Source organism: Acinonyx jubatus, chromosome C1 (genome assembly GCF_027475565.1).
Source record: "Acinonyx jubatus isolate Ajub_Pintada_27869175 chromosome C1, VMU_Ajub_asm_v1.0, whole genome shotgun sequence".
NCBI classification, from domain to species: Eukaryota; Metazoa; Chordata; class Mammalia; order Carnivora; family Felidae; genus Acinonyx; species Acinonyx jubatus.
In genome coordinates, this window is record NC_069381.1 from 93,511,393 (window position 1) to 93,527,220 (window position 15,828).

At 45.7% G+C, this 15,828-nt stretch overlaps 1 protein-coding gene across 1 annotated transcript; it reads right to left on the bottom strand.

Annotated features, from left to right (window-relative positions):
* Positions 1 to 839: 839 nt before the first annotated feature.
* On the bottom strand, positions 840 to 10,131 carry LOC106969657 (pepsin B). The gene is made up of 9 exons (XM_053204475.1): positions 9,878 to 10,131; positions 9,135 to 9,291; positions 7,428 to 7,545; positions 6,808 to 6,926; positions 5,933 to 6,132; positions 4,242 to 4,364; positions 2,328 to 2,475; positions 1,342 to 1,440; positions 840 to 1,134 (listed from the first exon to the last, which is right to left on the bottom strand). Exons 1-9 carry the CDS (start codon positions 9,931 to 9,933, stop codon positions 982 to 984), a joined length of 1,173 nt encoding a protein of 390 aa, XP_053060450.1. The 5' UTR covers positions 9,934 to 10,131; the 3' UTR covers positions 840 to 981.
* Positions 10,132 to 15,828: the final 5,697 nt, after the last annotated feature.

Sequence of the window (15,828 nt, forward strand, 5' to 3'; positions counted from 1 at the left end):
CAGAGCCACACCAGTTCTTAGCTCCCCAAAGGCAGCATTACTGCGGTCGAAGAACCCACTGCAGATGATTGCTCATAACCTACCGTGGAGGGCAAGTTCAGCTACTGGTCTTACTGCCATCAGAAAACCGCTCTGGAGCCAGAGGCTCTACTTGATAGAAAATCCCTAGGGAGCCAACGCCACGCCTCATTTATAATTGCATGCGTCCATGGCTTGCACATAGCAGACTTCATCACGTGGCAGCACAATAAAAGTATTTAATACCTTGAATCTGGATCTGATTTTAACACTAACTGTATGACTACCTGGCCACACCTCACTTTCTTCCACTATAAAATGAGATGGGGTTTCTAAACTCAAAAGCAGTCAGGCCCAGGCAGGTAAAGTGCGTATGTGAGCAGCCTGAGAGCCCCAGTAGTGATAGGGGGTCTGTGAAAAAATCAGGTAATGTCAACATACATTAAAGCTGTGTTGCTAACCTACAAACAAAAACAACAACAACACAACCTACTGTGTTGTCTGATCAGATTTGATTCAGCATTAGTTTGAAGTGCTCACTAAGGTTTCTTTTGCTTCTCTAACATTCAAGAGTGGAGAGGAGAATGTGTTGGAAGGGAGAGTGCCGGGAGAGCAGTTCGCCTCCACCACAGTTCCTCATGTAGGTTCTACTGTGCCCTTAACGTCTGTGCTGTGGATCCTCACTCTGAGATCTCTGCTCCCCTGTTCTTGCCCATTAGTCAATTCACTGATTTCCCAAGGAGCTGGTGCTACCTTTCAATTTAGAATAAACTAAGCAGAACACAAGACATTTGGAAGGAACAGCAAAGACATTTGGAGATTATTAATTTATTATTTGCTGCAAGTAAGACTCTATTATTGCACAAAACGGTCAGACTAGCCTAAAATGCTGCTGTCGGCTGAGAGAGAAGGGCAATCCCCAGAGTCCTGCAGGGAGGGTGGAGACAGCTTCCTCTTACTAGTCTAGGCAGAGAGGGCAAAGCCCACCCTGTTGACGGCCATGTCGTAGACAGTGTAATATTCCCTGAGGAAGACATCTCCCAGAATCCACAGGGGCTGCCCATTGGGGGAGGGCAGGTAAGTGACTTCAATGCCGAGCGTGCAGTAGCCATTGTTCTGAAGAGACAAAGGACATGACAATATAACTAGTTGCATATAAAGGCTTTTCCCCACTGGAAGTTCCCATCCTATATTCCATGGCACCTGCGGGGTCTCTGGCTTCTTGTTCACCCTCAGCCCTGCCGCTGGTGACTCCCCAGAATACCAGACACCTGTTTGGACCCATCCAATCCCATGTCCATGGAGCCCAGAGTGCATACGTACGTTGAGGACATAGGTAGAGGGAGGCAGAGGTAAAGGAGACCCGCTGATGATGAAGGTGATGGTGGGCATGCTCTGTATGGAGTTGCAGTTGACCACAAACTGAGAGAGAGGAGAGGCAGAGCTGTAGTGTGCCAGGAGACGGGGGGCCCAGACAAAGGGCCCCAGTCCCCCTTCCCCTGTGAGACTTCCTTCCTGACCTTCCAGCAGAGGCTGTTTGAGAGCATGGAAAGCAAGGCCCGATTCCCAGGCACAACACTGACCAGGTGCTCTGCTTTCCTGGGTCTCCCTGAGCACATCTCAGGTTTGGGATGTGTTGGTATGGCCGTAAGGAGTTAGACGCATTCCAGAACAGATTTCTACCTTCAGAAAGTGCAACTTACAGAGAAGAAACACAGGCCCAGTCTGTATAAGCACGCTCTCACACAATTCATATCCCTGCTGTGTGCACCTGTCCACGTACTCATCACACACACACACACACACACACACATCCTGAGGAGCCAAGATTTGGTCTGACTAAACGAGACTCTTGCATGCTGGAGGAGCAAACTGCAGAAGTGTGTACAAGGGGAGGAGGGGTGGGGACGGGAGGCTGCTCAGATAAAAGCCAAAGGAGTATTTCTAGGTAAAAAGAAATCTCGGTGGAATGGGGAAATGTGATATGCCTGCCTCTATTGGCACACGTCAAATGACACTGGCCACACCAAGGTGAAATGTGCTCCTAGGGCTGCAATGGAACAGCCGTCCCTCCTGACAACCATTCAGCCCATACTCACAGTCTGGTTGGTGTTACTCCCTCCCCTCACTCCTCCTTGCTTTGAGGGTTCATGCCTGAAAGGCCATGCTGTGTCCCCACCTGTTCTGTCCTGCCAGGGGCTCAGCTCCCCACAAATCCCTCCTCCTATCTCTCATGAACTCATTGCACTTAGGCTCCTGTGCTGAGGCTGCCTAGATGTGCAGAGGAATCTTGGCTTCTGGTTACTCACATCGCCGTTCTGATCTTGCTGGGCTCCTGTTGCCTTCACAAAGGAGTCCAAGTACTGCTGGGGAACAGTCAGTGGGAAGGTCCCCGTATCCACAATGCCCTGGCATCCCTGGGAGCAGAAGCCGGTGGACTGGTTACCGATGAGAAACCTGAGGGGAACACCAGTACAAAGAGAGTCGAGCATTTCTGACACAAAGAAGTGCCTTTTTACCCTAATCTGCCAACCCTGCTCCTCTGAAGATATGCCTCTCCCCAAAACTCAGGACATACCTCGGAACTGCAATCCATGTAATGTGATTTTTGTGTCTTTGTGATTATCAGAGTAACATCCTCAGTCTTGCTCTGGTAACTACTCCAGCTCTGACTGAAAGCTCTGGGGAGGCAGGGAGCGTGTCTTGTCTTCTTTAATCTACCTATATGCAGCCCGGCACATAGTGCCAAAGAGCTAGAGCTGGGAATCACTTCAAAAATACACATTGGGCACCTACTATATACAAAGCATTCGTATAAGAATTATGGTGATATAAAGGTGAGTCAATTATATTCAATGTGTTTAAAGAACACATTCTAATGGACATGTGACAACACCATACATTAAGCCACAGCTAACACCATAAGGCAGTAGCTGGTAATCTCCATAACGTGGTTCTATGTGATTCGGTCCCTGTTTCCTCATCCAGCTTTTTCTGCTACTCTACGCTTCCTCTTCAGTCCACGTATATTTTGGGTGTTTTCGGTGAACTAAGGCACTTGGACATAATGGTGAACAAGACAGACACAACAGAATTAACAGAAACACACAGATGGAGTTTGATTGCAGCCCTGGTGAGTGCTTGATCTAGTCTGGATGTGGGAGGCATTTAGTCAGATGAGGATTTTTCTGAGAAGAAATACTTAAAGTGTGAGTGAAATTGGTCCAAGTGAAAAGATCCCGTTATTCCAGGCACATGAAACTAGTTGTCAGACATCCAACTGCTCACCTGTCTCTCTACCCTTGCACTGGCCGGTTGCACTGTGACTTACCCAGAGATGAGGAGATACATATTAGGACGAAAGCTGGTAAGACTATGGGAATGAAAAAGAGACTGGGACCCGGAGAGGCCTTTTCAAGGGAGGTAATAATTCATCTGGGCTCAGAAGGATGTGCAAGGACACGAGGACCACTTCAGGTGTTATAGTCAAAAAAGAAGAAGCAAGAAAGTCATGGCGAGGTGCAAGGACATGGTCAGGTCCGTGCTGCACATCCGGAAGTGGTGGGAAGGCTGTTCTGATAGGTAGGGCTCAGCTGTTGGATGGTCTCAACTACTGGCCAAAGACATGTATCTTTATCTGGCAGTGATGGACATTTCCTGAAGGCTTGGGGTGTAGAAGTAACTGATTCATGATCGTGGGTTAGGGGATCAAATATGCTTGGGCTCAAATTTTGAAATGTGTGAAATGTGTGACTTTGGATAAGTTACTTAACCTCTGAGCCTTGATTTCTTTATCTATGCAAAGAAATATACTGCTGACCACCTTATAGTGTTGTAGTGGAGATTACATGCAATAATATATTAAATAAATATTTAGCACATTGGGCACATAGAAAACACCCATGACAGCTATTACATTTCCTGATGAAGGAAGTGGTAAAGACTACGCTAATTGGGATAATGAAGCTTCCAGGAACAAAGATGTAGATTCACAGAGACCTAGGAATGACCAACCTGCTGACATGACAAGGCTCAGTGACCAAGTCAAAAAGTTCAGTCGAGAGCTAGATGCCAAAGTCTACTGAGCTCCAGGAATAATCAGCCTGAGGGTTTGCCGATTCTCTTTAAGGGGTTTATGCCATGACAAGAACAGGAAATAGAGTCACACTGGAGGGACACTCTAGGGGTGTCCATAATCCATAGGAACTTTCCTCTGTACTTACTCATCGATGGCAATCTGCCAGTACAGTTCCCGGGTGACAGGAGTCCAGACGATCTCACCAGAATAAAATTGGGTGTCCACACCTCCCAGGATGAGTTCTCCACCATACTCATAGGTTGGTTGGCTAGGGAGAAAAGGAGAAGAGCGTGAGTTCCCACAACACACATGGCCAGGCAGCCCCTCCCTCCCCTCTCACTGTCCCTCTCTCCTTCAGACACAGTGGAACCAGAGGAAGAGGGGTACCATCCTCTGACCTGCTCTTCAGGCTCCGCCAGGCTTAAGGCATAAGGGAGAGGAGCCTCCTCGGAGGAACACCCAGAGTACCAGAGAACGGAAACACAGACTATGCCCATAAAAGAGGCGATGGGATTGGAAACCAGGCCTGTGAAAACAAACTCTAAAAGCCTCCCAGGGACACCCTCCTGAGGACAAAGTGAGAACAAGAAGAAACCCCTCAGAGAGTACCTGGAGGGGCCTGACAGACAGAGATCTCAAGTGGGCAGTGATAGGGATGCTCCTGTCGTGCTCAGGTTGGGAACTAGACGTTGTTAAGAGGATTCAGGCCTCTTCTGTTCCCTAACCTGGGCCTGCCAGTCATTGAACATTTGGACTCAGGTGCCCTGAGGATCATTGTTTGGGGAAAAAATTAGTAAATAAAGTTCACCATGAAAGCTCAAGACCAGTGGAGTAGAATAGGTCTTGGATTTGTGACCAACATATTTGCATTTGAATCATGGCCTCACACCTACCAGTGAGTCAGTGAGTGACCTTGCTCAATAGTGACTACCTTTGAGCCTGCATTTCCTTCTGGCAAAAAGAAGTCAATAGAATTTTTGAAATAAGAATTGCTATGAGAACACTTTGGAAAGTCAGATGTGTATTGTAATTATCATTTCATTGTTGTTCTCTCTATTACCAAATGATCATCAGGCTAGTTCTATGGCTCTACTGTTGTTACAAATCTAATACAACAACTTCAAATTTTTTAATCAAAAAGTGAGGGACTACAGTTCATTTTTTTTTATTTTTTTAATGTTTTTATTTATTTTTGAGACAGAGAGAGACAGAGCATGAGCAGGGGAGGGGCAGAGAGGGAGACACAGAATCCGAAGCAGGCTCCAGGCTCTGAACTGTCAGCACAGAGCCCAACGTGGGGCTCGAACTCACGGAGTGTGAGATCATGACCTGAAGTCAGACGCTTAACCGACTGAGCCACCCAGGCTCCCCCAGTTGATTTTTTAAAAAAGAGTCATCTTATGACTTATGGCCTGAATTAAAAATTCTTCTAGTGCATTTAGGGGCACCTGAGTGGCTCAGTCAGTGAAGCATCCAACTCTTGGTTTCAGCTCAAGTCATGATCTCAAGTTCACAAGTTTGAGCCTTGCATCGGGCTCTGTGCTGACAGTGTGGAGTCTGCTTGGGATTCTCTCCCTCTCTCTCTGTCCCTCCCTTTCTCATCTCTCTTTCTCTCTCTCTCAAATTAATAAATAACCTTTAAAAAATATTCTTCTAGTGTATTTAAATAAAATCCCCTGCAAAATGAAATAATAAATGTTCAGAAATGCATTGATTGCATATAGCAAGTTATACTTGTCAGGAAACTTTAAAACCTGGGCTCTGTGTGATGTTGACTTGTTGAAAGCCCCTACAGCAACTCATTTGCACCTACCCACCCAGGGCAAGGGTGCTCACCGAGAGAAGTAGAAGCTGAAGATGGGTCTGGTGAGCTGGCCCTGCTGCATCATGCTCTGTAGGACGGTTGGGCCATTCTGCACCGCCAGGTTGGGGTAGGCCATTCCCAGGATACCATCAAAGTATGAATAGTAGAAGGGGTAGTTGGGCTCATTCTCACTCATGCCAAACACCTGGTTGTGGATGACGATGTTCTGGACCTGGGACAAGCAGAAAGAAAAGATTCACAGTTCAGGTGGACAAATCCTACATAGACTTAGGTGTCCAGGGAATGGAACCTAGACCCTTTTTTAGGGAGAAGAAGTTGGCTTCTTTCACGCTTAGCTCAATCCTAGGGTGGGGCACGGAAAATGAAGGGATGACAACATGACCCAACCATGTGTGTCTTGGAAAGAATGTGGGTGTTGGGGAAGTAGAGGCCATTGTTTTCTGGGGTGGCAGTTTTCATTTCCAAGGACAGTGTAAGGACAGTGGCTGGTTTTATATTGAACCGTCCATGTGCAAGAATGACATAGGACCCATGGGTGCTTGATGTAAAGAAAAGAAAATAGTGAAAGGAAGGTCTTCAAATATCCAGAGTGAAGTCATGTTGAGGAGGAAGCAGATGTGCTCCAGGTGGTTGAAGAGGACAATTAAGACCAGGGAGCAAAGTCATGGGGAGGCACAATGTAAAGAGCCTGCAGCAGTCAGGACTGCTGTAGGGCTATCCCGGTCTTGGGAGAGAGGTTTAATTATATGGCCAGTGGTGTTCTTTCCAAGAATCAGCTTCTGGGAATTTGTACCTAATTAGTAATCATGGATATCGCTGACAGCTTAAGGCTCTAGAATAGGGGAGCCAAATGACAGACCCACAGGAGGATAAGAACAGCACTTACAGTCACAGTGTCATATCCCAGGAGCACAGTCAGGCTTCCAAAACCATAGGGCAGTGTATAGGTTTGCTCACTATTTCTGAAGGTGGAAGACGTTCTGGGGTTGAACTTGTTGTGATTGGCTGTGGAAAAACAGAATTAAATATTAGCAGCATTCGTGGCTCTCCAAAATACACGGCCTGGGACCATCAGACCAAGCCTGGGATTGGGCTTCAGCCTCAGACTCTGGGCTGAAGGCAATCAATAGCCCCAGAAATTCTGTCCCCTTGGGAAACAGATGTTGCCCCAATTCCTTCCAACCTACCATTTCCTGAAGCATGGGTCAACTCAAAAGTGCCAGGAATTGGGGCCCACAGGAGAGAGCTGAGGAAAGGGATCAATAGAGAAAGGAATGGAAGCCCTGGTCTACTTCTTTCGCTTTCTAGAGATGCAGCACTTGTGAAATACAGACCAAGAGCAAGATTTCCAGATGTTCTGAATTTAAGGAGGCTGAGATCATGGATATGCACCAAGACTAGACTTGGTGCACCATCTAGACTTGGATGATGGGCTTGTGCTTAATCCTGACTCTGCGTCGCCCTCTGCTCCTATCCGTGGGTGGGTGGTGATGGTGGTATACTCACAACAGGCCTGGCTCTTGCAGTAGGTGGAGGGCACCCACAGGTTGGATGAACCCGTGTCAAAAAGGATCAGGAAATTTTGTGGTGGTGTCCCAATGCTGATCTCTCCAAAGTAGTAATTCTGCAAAGAACAGTTTATCACCTGTATTAAGCAGCCAAATCTTGTCCTAAGAATAGGGAAGAAGTTGACTCACTAGAAGCCACATTTTTCCCAAATAATTTCCTTGGGGGAGTAAGTAGCTTCTCCTCCAACAGGTTCTTCTTTCCATCTGGAGTCAGATTCTCTCAATATTCCCCACTTTTGTGCCTAATTGCAAACCTTTGACTAGCTGAGTCTGGCAAGACAATTTCTTCTTCCAAACTGTTTTCTACTTTGTATCAGGTGATACCTCCATGGATTTACCATTTTATGCCCGAACATGCAAAGCTGGAGAAGCAATCACTTTCTCCTTTCCCAGTGTTCATCCACTGTTGCAGGGAGTATGGCCGGAGTTGCAAAAGATGAGTCCGTAAACAAAGCGCAGTTAAGTGAAGGTCCTCATACTCGAGTCGGAATGAGGCCCCAACTCCAGAATGAAGCTTCTTTTTATTAGGATAATTGCTAAAGGCTACGTGCATAAAGTCAGCTAAGCAAGTGTGTTAATGAATCTAATGGTTTAGCTTTTCAAGGTTGAATTTCGAGTTAATTGGTTTCTATAACACTAGGAAGGGTCACGTGTGAAGGAGGATCCAGCCCTGGACAATGTTAATGTCTCTAGTCATTCCTTAGGAGCTGCAGCCACATTCAGCTGTGTAAACATGTCCTAAGACCTTGCACCTTCTCTAGCCATTCCCTTTTGAAGTCTTTTCCTTTGATGCTGTCTCCTATGTCTCCCACAACCCATCTTCCCCACATCTCTCTCCCTCTCTCTCTCTCTCTCTCTCTCTCTCTCTCTCTCTCTCTCTCACACACACACACACACACACACACACACCGATGTCCCTTTTTCTCTTCCAGTGTTAAGTATTCCCCCACCATTCTTCTCCCTCTGGTCACATAGTAGCCAAGGTGCCAGGAAATCAAAAATGAGGGTAGCATGGAAATCAAGAGAACTTCACTGAGACACAATTTGAGTTCTCAGTGAATTTTGGCCAGTCATGTCACTGCCCTGCCTCTTTATCTACTATCTATAGAAAGTGGAATTCGAACTAGGAGATCCCTAGATCTGACACTCATGTACCATCTCACTAAAGACAGTCCATGGGACACCAGTGTGTTGAGATGCCCTGAGCAGACACTGCAGTCTCAAGAACATGCAAATACTTGCTCTGAGCACCAGTGTGTGTTCCCAAATGGGGAGCTACATAGCATCTGGAGCTACTGGAGATTTTGCCTGGCCGCTTTGCCTGTGCTTTCCCTCTTTCCCCTACAGCTCATCACTAGGACTTCCTTTCGATTGCTCAATTGACTAGAACATGGTCATTCGGAATCTCCTAACCATATAAATGGGGCTTTAGAGACTGAGCCAGTAATGACAGGAAAGAAGGAAGGAGAGGGAATATGATAGTGTTAAATGGTACCAACTCATAACTTCTCCGGATACTTTCCTGAGGAAGAAGAGACTTGGGTTTAGTAAAAAGTCCAAAATCAGAGCTAATGAGAGGTCTAAATGAGTATCTGAGAATAGTTATCAGCCAAGAGTTAAGGACACCACCTCGACCCTCACTTACATCCAGGTAGTTGGTGAAGGGCTCATAAGCAACAGCATCATTATTGAAAAGATACTTGGCAGCTGGATCAACCTTTGGGTGGTTCTTCAGGAAAGTCTGTAGTACACCCCGCTCTTCCATCACCTGGCGGATGGACTTGCCTTTCTTCAGAATGATTCTGCAGAGAATAGGGCAAACAAAAGGAGTGACCTTCACCTTCCCCATGAAAGCAATGCCTTCATTGATCTAATGTGGGTTTTCAAACCTTCTTATACTCTACCCAAGAAGAGCCTCTTATAAGAAATCCTCCTGGATTTTAGTGAGTTCTGACCACTGCAGTCACTCCAGCATTTCCAGCATGAAAATGCACTGCAATATGTATTTGGGGTTTTCTGCTTACATATGGCTTACACAGAATAAATTTCCATTTATGCAAAGTCCCTCCTGTAAACTAGGGACATATATCCTGCATCCCTTTTTCTTAGCCAACAAAACACCAACCCACCTTTAATCTCACAACACGCACACACACACACACACACACACACACACACACACACACATGCACACACCATCCGTCCACCCATCCATCCACCCATCCATCCATTGTAAGTCTTCACTCCCTGTGGTTTTTGGGTACATGTATCATGACACAATCTGACTGCCTTTCAATGAGATCTATAGGGGAAGGCCTTTGCTCTACCCTAGCTTGTGATTCTCCCTCAGGGATGGAATTTATGATGAAGCTGAATCCCCATACACACCTTTCCACACCCTCCGAGAGGTGTAGACAAACCAACACCAAGACCAGGATCTTCATTGTGCTGATCTCAATGGCCCAGAGACATGTAGAACACAGTGGCAGACCCAAGGGTTGGGACACACAGAGAGAGATTGGATCTCTCTTTTATACCTCCATCTCCCTGCACTTTTCACCTCTAGGCACGTAGGCTTCTTAACCTTTACACCAGCTTGTGGCCCTACATGTTCATTGATTCTGTTTGTTTTTCCCTCTGGAAATATCATGGCCTTTAATATTCTCTCTGTTGGCAATTTAAAAAGCGATTAGTGGCTTTGTTGATGGAATTCACAGATTAGGATGTGATAGCAAATGTGAAATGCACTGGGGACAAGGGATCCTGGTGCCCACATCTACTGGGAAATGGGTTCTGGTAACTTCTGCCAAAACAATGGAACAATTTGTGCTTTGACTCCAAAGTCCATGTGCTTTTGGGAGATTTACAATAGACTCTCCACTTCTTCCCCTTTTCCTTCTTGTTCCCCTCATCAGACTCATCTATAGTCTCCTGAATGCGATTCTCACAGTCCATGACACTGATCTTTATTTTCTGTTTCGTAGTTCACAATTAGCCAACACTTATGGAATATCTACTCTGTGCTCACCTCTGTGCTAAGCTCTGGGAGCACAAAATAAAATCAGAAATGGTCCTTGTATGCAAAGTCGGCATCCTGTCAAATGACTGACAGCCTAGCATTCACATATGTGTTGAGTGAACAAGAGGGAGAAGAACAGTATGATAAAGCAAGCAGAGACAAGGAGTGATAGCTTCTGGAAGGATGGAAAAGCCTTCAGAGAAGAGGTAACATTTGAGGAAGGATCTTGCCAGATGGTAGTTGAGAAAGCAAGGAAAGTGGAAAATCCACTGGCGGCAGAAGCAAAGCCTGGACAACGGCACCCAGGAGTGAAATGATGTGATGAAATCAGAGAACATCGTGACCAGTGTGGCCAGAAGAGCAATTTTCAACGTGGCTCCTCGGAAGCCAGGACCCAGCCCAAGAACCTGCACTGGGTCTGAGCGGTCCTCATCATGCTAACTGTCGCTCTGGAAATTATTTTCTACTCAGGACCCATCGCAATGGAAAGGCCTGTAATGCTAAAATCGGAATACTCTTGATTCTGCAAAACTGTATTAAAGCAGTGTATGTTCAGTATCCACAGTATTTTAACTTCTAGTCCATTGAACTATTTGTTATCATGCTCCATACTGACGGAGCACACCTTGGAGCACCCGGATCAAACTCCTGGAGCACAGCACTAGGTGTCTACACAGACGTGACCAGATGGTGAGGCAGACCCGGTATGCCATGCTAAGCAACATGGACTGTATTCCATAAAGAGTTAAGGAACCATTAATTTTTTTAATCCTGGAAATGACACACTTAATACCTTCTATACACACTTTACTAGCTTCTAGATTGTAGTGTTTTAGAAGCATGTGGTAAAAGTAGCCACTTTATAAAATGATTCCCTACATAAAGTTGTAGAGGCAGGAACTTTGTCATGAAGCTACTCCTGAAGCCTCTGGGCTATGCACAAAGCCAAAGAGTCTCCAATTTCATATCTATGATTTAATGTTTCCTTATAGAAAGAAATTCTTAAACAGAAACTTGAAGTTCTACAGAAGATATGCTTATAACAATAACTCTCACTTATTGGCTTGCACTGGACACAAATTTAACTTAACCATTGTAACACCCTTAGAGGCTGATTCAACTACCCCCATGATCACAAAGTTAATAAAAAAAACAGGGCTGGGATTTCAAGTCTGGTTTGTCTGAACTCAACCTGTATCTCAGCACAGACCCTCCTCCAAGCCCAGGGCGCTTATGCTCTCTCTGCTTCAATGTGCATGAAACTGTCGACTTTAACAATAATAATAGAGATTTATATTTGATTGAATTTTCTGTACAAAAATATTCTAATTGCTTTTCTTCCATTCTAGTTTTTCTTCCCACCTGCAGAGAAAATGTAACCCTGTATGCTGCTGCCCCCTGGTGGCAATATTCCTAACTCAACAAAAACAGGGTTTGGGAACCTTTTATGTAACTCTTCAAAGTCAAATGAGAAAGTGACAACAGCTCCTAACATGGTGTCCACAGATCACCTTCCTGTGTGGAGACAACCGGTGCCCGCTCATTAGTCATGCCCGTGGAGCTCGAGTCCTGCCCCCTTGCCCATCCGTGTCAAACCTTGCCAGGCGTTCCTGGGACTTGATCGTACATCTGTGCCCCTGGCCAGCTGCCATTCCTTAACACTCCAGGCTCCCTTACAGCACTTACCAAGGCTTCTTTGCAGCGAGATTTTAGTACATGAGCTCTCAGAGTCTGTTTCCTCAGCATGAGATGAAATGTCAGTGAAGCACAGACCAGCCACTGGCTGCTCCCAGAGGTACATCACTAAATGTACTAAGTGTCATCACTAAAATGTCACTAAAATAGACATTTAGACCAAAGCTTCTGAGAATCCAATATGAAAGCCTTGGGTGTTAGCATCTCAAATGTGTGTAAGTGTCCCTGGAAAGTGGGAAATAATTCTCAAAAGAAATGGCTCCAAGACAGGATTTCAGGGCTGACACACATGATGTTACAGAAGCTTTGTTTATATGCACCCTATTTTCTTGTAAGTTAAAAAACAAATTCTTACTTTTCAGCCCTTTTGTGTGATTGGATTTCAAGTCTAAATGTCTTCAGTATAGGATCCTAATCTGTTGGCCAACATTTTTCTGACACTTGAGCTCAAGGAGAGGGATACTGGATCTAAGAAATCTCTGGGTGGGATGACAGACACAGCAGGTGCAAGGAGTCACCTTGGTCCTTTTCCGCCTATTGGTGTCTTTCTACAGCCTCAGCATATGTGTCTTTAGGTAGCTGAACCCCACCCTCATCTTGGGTTTCTCCCTACTGTAGGTTTAAATCTGTAGCTGCAGTAGTGAAACCATGGTGATACATGAACAGTGTGGACGCCAAGGGCAAGTTGCCCCCAAATACGCCATTTTGACATATTGATTATTTTAAATAAAAGTTACTTAAGCAACAGCTGGTAGAAGGAAATTCAGATCCCCCTCTGTCCCCCTTGAGAGCAGGAAACTGATCTCCTGTATTAAAAGTACCCTCCCTACGGGCACCTGAGTGGCTCAGTCCACTGGACGTCTGACTTCGCCTCAGGTCATGATCTTGCGGTCCATGAGTTTGGCCGCACGTTGGGCTCTGTGATGACAGCTCAGAGCCTGGAGCCTGTTTCAGATTCTGTGTCTCCCTCTCTCTCTGTCCCTCCCCCGCTAACGCTCTGTCCTTCTCTGTCTCTGAAAAATGAGCAAACCTTAAAAAAAATTTTTTTTAAGTACCCTCCCTGTACTAAGAAGTATAAGGAAATCCTTATCACCAGAGATAGGGACTTTAAAGGTGAGAAAGCTGTAAAAACAAACTTTGTTATTTTTTCCAATCTATTACCTCAGCCTGAATTCTGCTTACAAGTCTCTAAGGCTTCTGAACACCTGCTTTCTTTATCCTATCAGTCCCTCACAACCTTATTTTCTCATTCTAAAATGGACAGACACTGCCTGCCTTGATCATTTCTTTAGGTTTCAATCTCATTATTAGGCCCCCAAGTGACTTAATGAAACTTTGAGTTTTTTACTTCTGTAAATCTGTTTTATGTAAATTTGATTCTCAGTCCAATGGAAGACTTGGAATGGTAGAGAAAGAATTGTCCCTTCCCAAAAGCAGAAAGAAGATAATTCTGTCTTATCTACTTTGCGGCTGTATATGTATATATATGTATCACCCTCTAACATGTTTATTTTTTCTGAAAAACAGCACATGATGCTTTACCCTGGCATGTACCAGACTGCACATCCTCGGGAGAAAAAACACAAACAAAATTTTGCTCCATTTAATACCTTCTTGCCTCGATTTAGGACAGACTCAAAGGACACTTATTATCCTGGGTATGTCTCCTCTTTTCTGGAGTGCTTCAACAAACAGCAATAGGAAAGGAAGTACAATGGAGAGGCTCCATCCAAACCACGCCAGCTCAATGAGAAACCATCCATCCATCTTTAAAGAGCCAACCCCTTACCTTCCAGATCTCTGGCATTGTAGAATTCGAATTCACAGTGGTTCATTCAGTCAATGTTTATAAATGTGCCAGGCACTTTTAAGGGTTCCCGAGGTTTTGCTTAGTTAAACCCATCACGCAAGGCTCCTCGTTCCTTGGACCCTACACTCTAGAGTCCAGACAGATGAGAAGTAAATAAACATGAAAACATCAATGGTAATTAGGACGGTTACTACAATTAAGTAGTTGGACAGTGGCGCTTCTGAGAGTGAACTTATTACTTACATCAAAACAGTAGCCACAAGCTAGGACTGTCACGGGCACACCAGGCAGTGTGGTGAGCTGGCAATGTGCTATGAAGACAGTAACCGGGTGATTGGATGGATGGCGCTGTTTTGGCAAGGATGTCCAGAAAGGTCTTTAAGGGAACAGACACGTGATCTGAAGTCTGAGTGACAAGATGGTGCCAGGCCTGTGAAGATCTGGGCCCTGGGAAGCCCAGGGCTTCCCAGGCAGCAGGAACAGCAAATGGGAAGGCTGTAGGCTGGGAAGGAACCAGTGGGCGGAATGAAGAGAGAGGCTGGTGTGGCGAGGGTGTGCTCAGCAAGGAGGAACTGAACACAGGAGGAAGACCAGGGCTGAGCACGTGGCCCTTGTAGACCAAGTGCTTCAGGAAGTCATTCAGCATGTGTGCAACTGTGGGGCAGAGGGTCAAGGTCTTTGCCTGGCTCATGAGAAATACAAGGATCAGAGAGTGGGTGTAACTTTCTCAAGGTTGCATGAAGGAAGTGAAAATGTTGACTCTTGGCCCCCATGTCCGTCCTAAGTGCTGTTTCCAACACAACAAAGAGTGTTGGGCAATTTTCTTGGAAAATGTTTCTAAGTCTCCGTGTTTCTTTCTTTAAAATGTGTATAATAATAGAATCCATCTGATAAGGTTGTAAAGATAGAGATAAGGTAGAGAAGCATCTAACACAGTACCTATAACATAATAATAATAAACTTTCAATCCATGTGAGCTATCATAATTCTGGGGGTGCTGGGTTTTTTTTTTAAGAGGAACCTTGGATTAATTCTACAACTACGTATTAAATGCCTAATGCATCCACATCACGGCAGCTAGACCTATGAGTAACATGGAGGAATCAAACACATAATCTTTGTGCTTGAGAAGTTTACCAGCTCTTCTCAGAGATTTGTCAAGTAGAAAACAATTCCTAGCATGACAGCAGCAGAGGAAGGTGACAGAGTAGCTGTGCATGCAAACATTGACAGCATCCCTGAGACGAGGCTCCTCTGGGGTGGGCTTCAGCCGGGCCACACCGGCAGCGACGAGCCAGGAAGACCAGAGGTGGAGGACTCTCATTAGAATATTGACCCAGACAATACTCCTTCCTTGCAGCTGTCTACTGACAAGGACTTCAGAAAGCACCGGAACCGCGTGGCCTACCTAAGCCTGTTTTACAACTGAGGAGCTGTGACTGCGTTCACGCGGTCCTCCTGACCACAGATCCAGGACTGAGGACAGAGTCGCTCTTCCCCCTGCACTGCTGTGCTCTCTCCTCTGCCAGCATGGGGCCCGGGGAGGGAGAGGGCTCATAACTACCGTGTGAGAGGAAAAAGACGGCTGCAGAGCTCTGTCTCCATGTGCTGGTTTGTCGTGTGCGTACGTACGTAGACGGGCCTGGGGGTTCCTGCCGAGTGTTCAGTGGGGTGGCTCCACTTTACCGACCTACTCGTGGGTCCCTGTCCTCATGCTCTTGTTCCCAGGTTCCAGTCTTATGTATTCTACCACTAGCATTGGGAAGAAGGGCTGTTGGCCTCTACACATCAAGGACTAGAATGGGTTTTGGGCTT

Coding starts and splice junctions, on each gene's coding strand:
- LOC106969657 (XM_053204475.1), bottom strand. CDS start 9,933: ATGAAGATCCTGGTCTTGGTGTTGGTTTGTCTACACCTCTCGGAGGGT. Junction 6,927..7,427: donor CTGCAAGAGCCAGGCCTGTT/GTGAGTATACCA, acceptor GTTTTTCCACAG/CCAATCACAACAAGTTCAAC. Junction 6,133..6,807: donor TGGGATATGACACTGTGACT/GTAAGTGCTGTT, acceptor TGCTTGTCCCAG/GTCCAGAACATCGTCATCCA.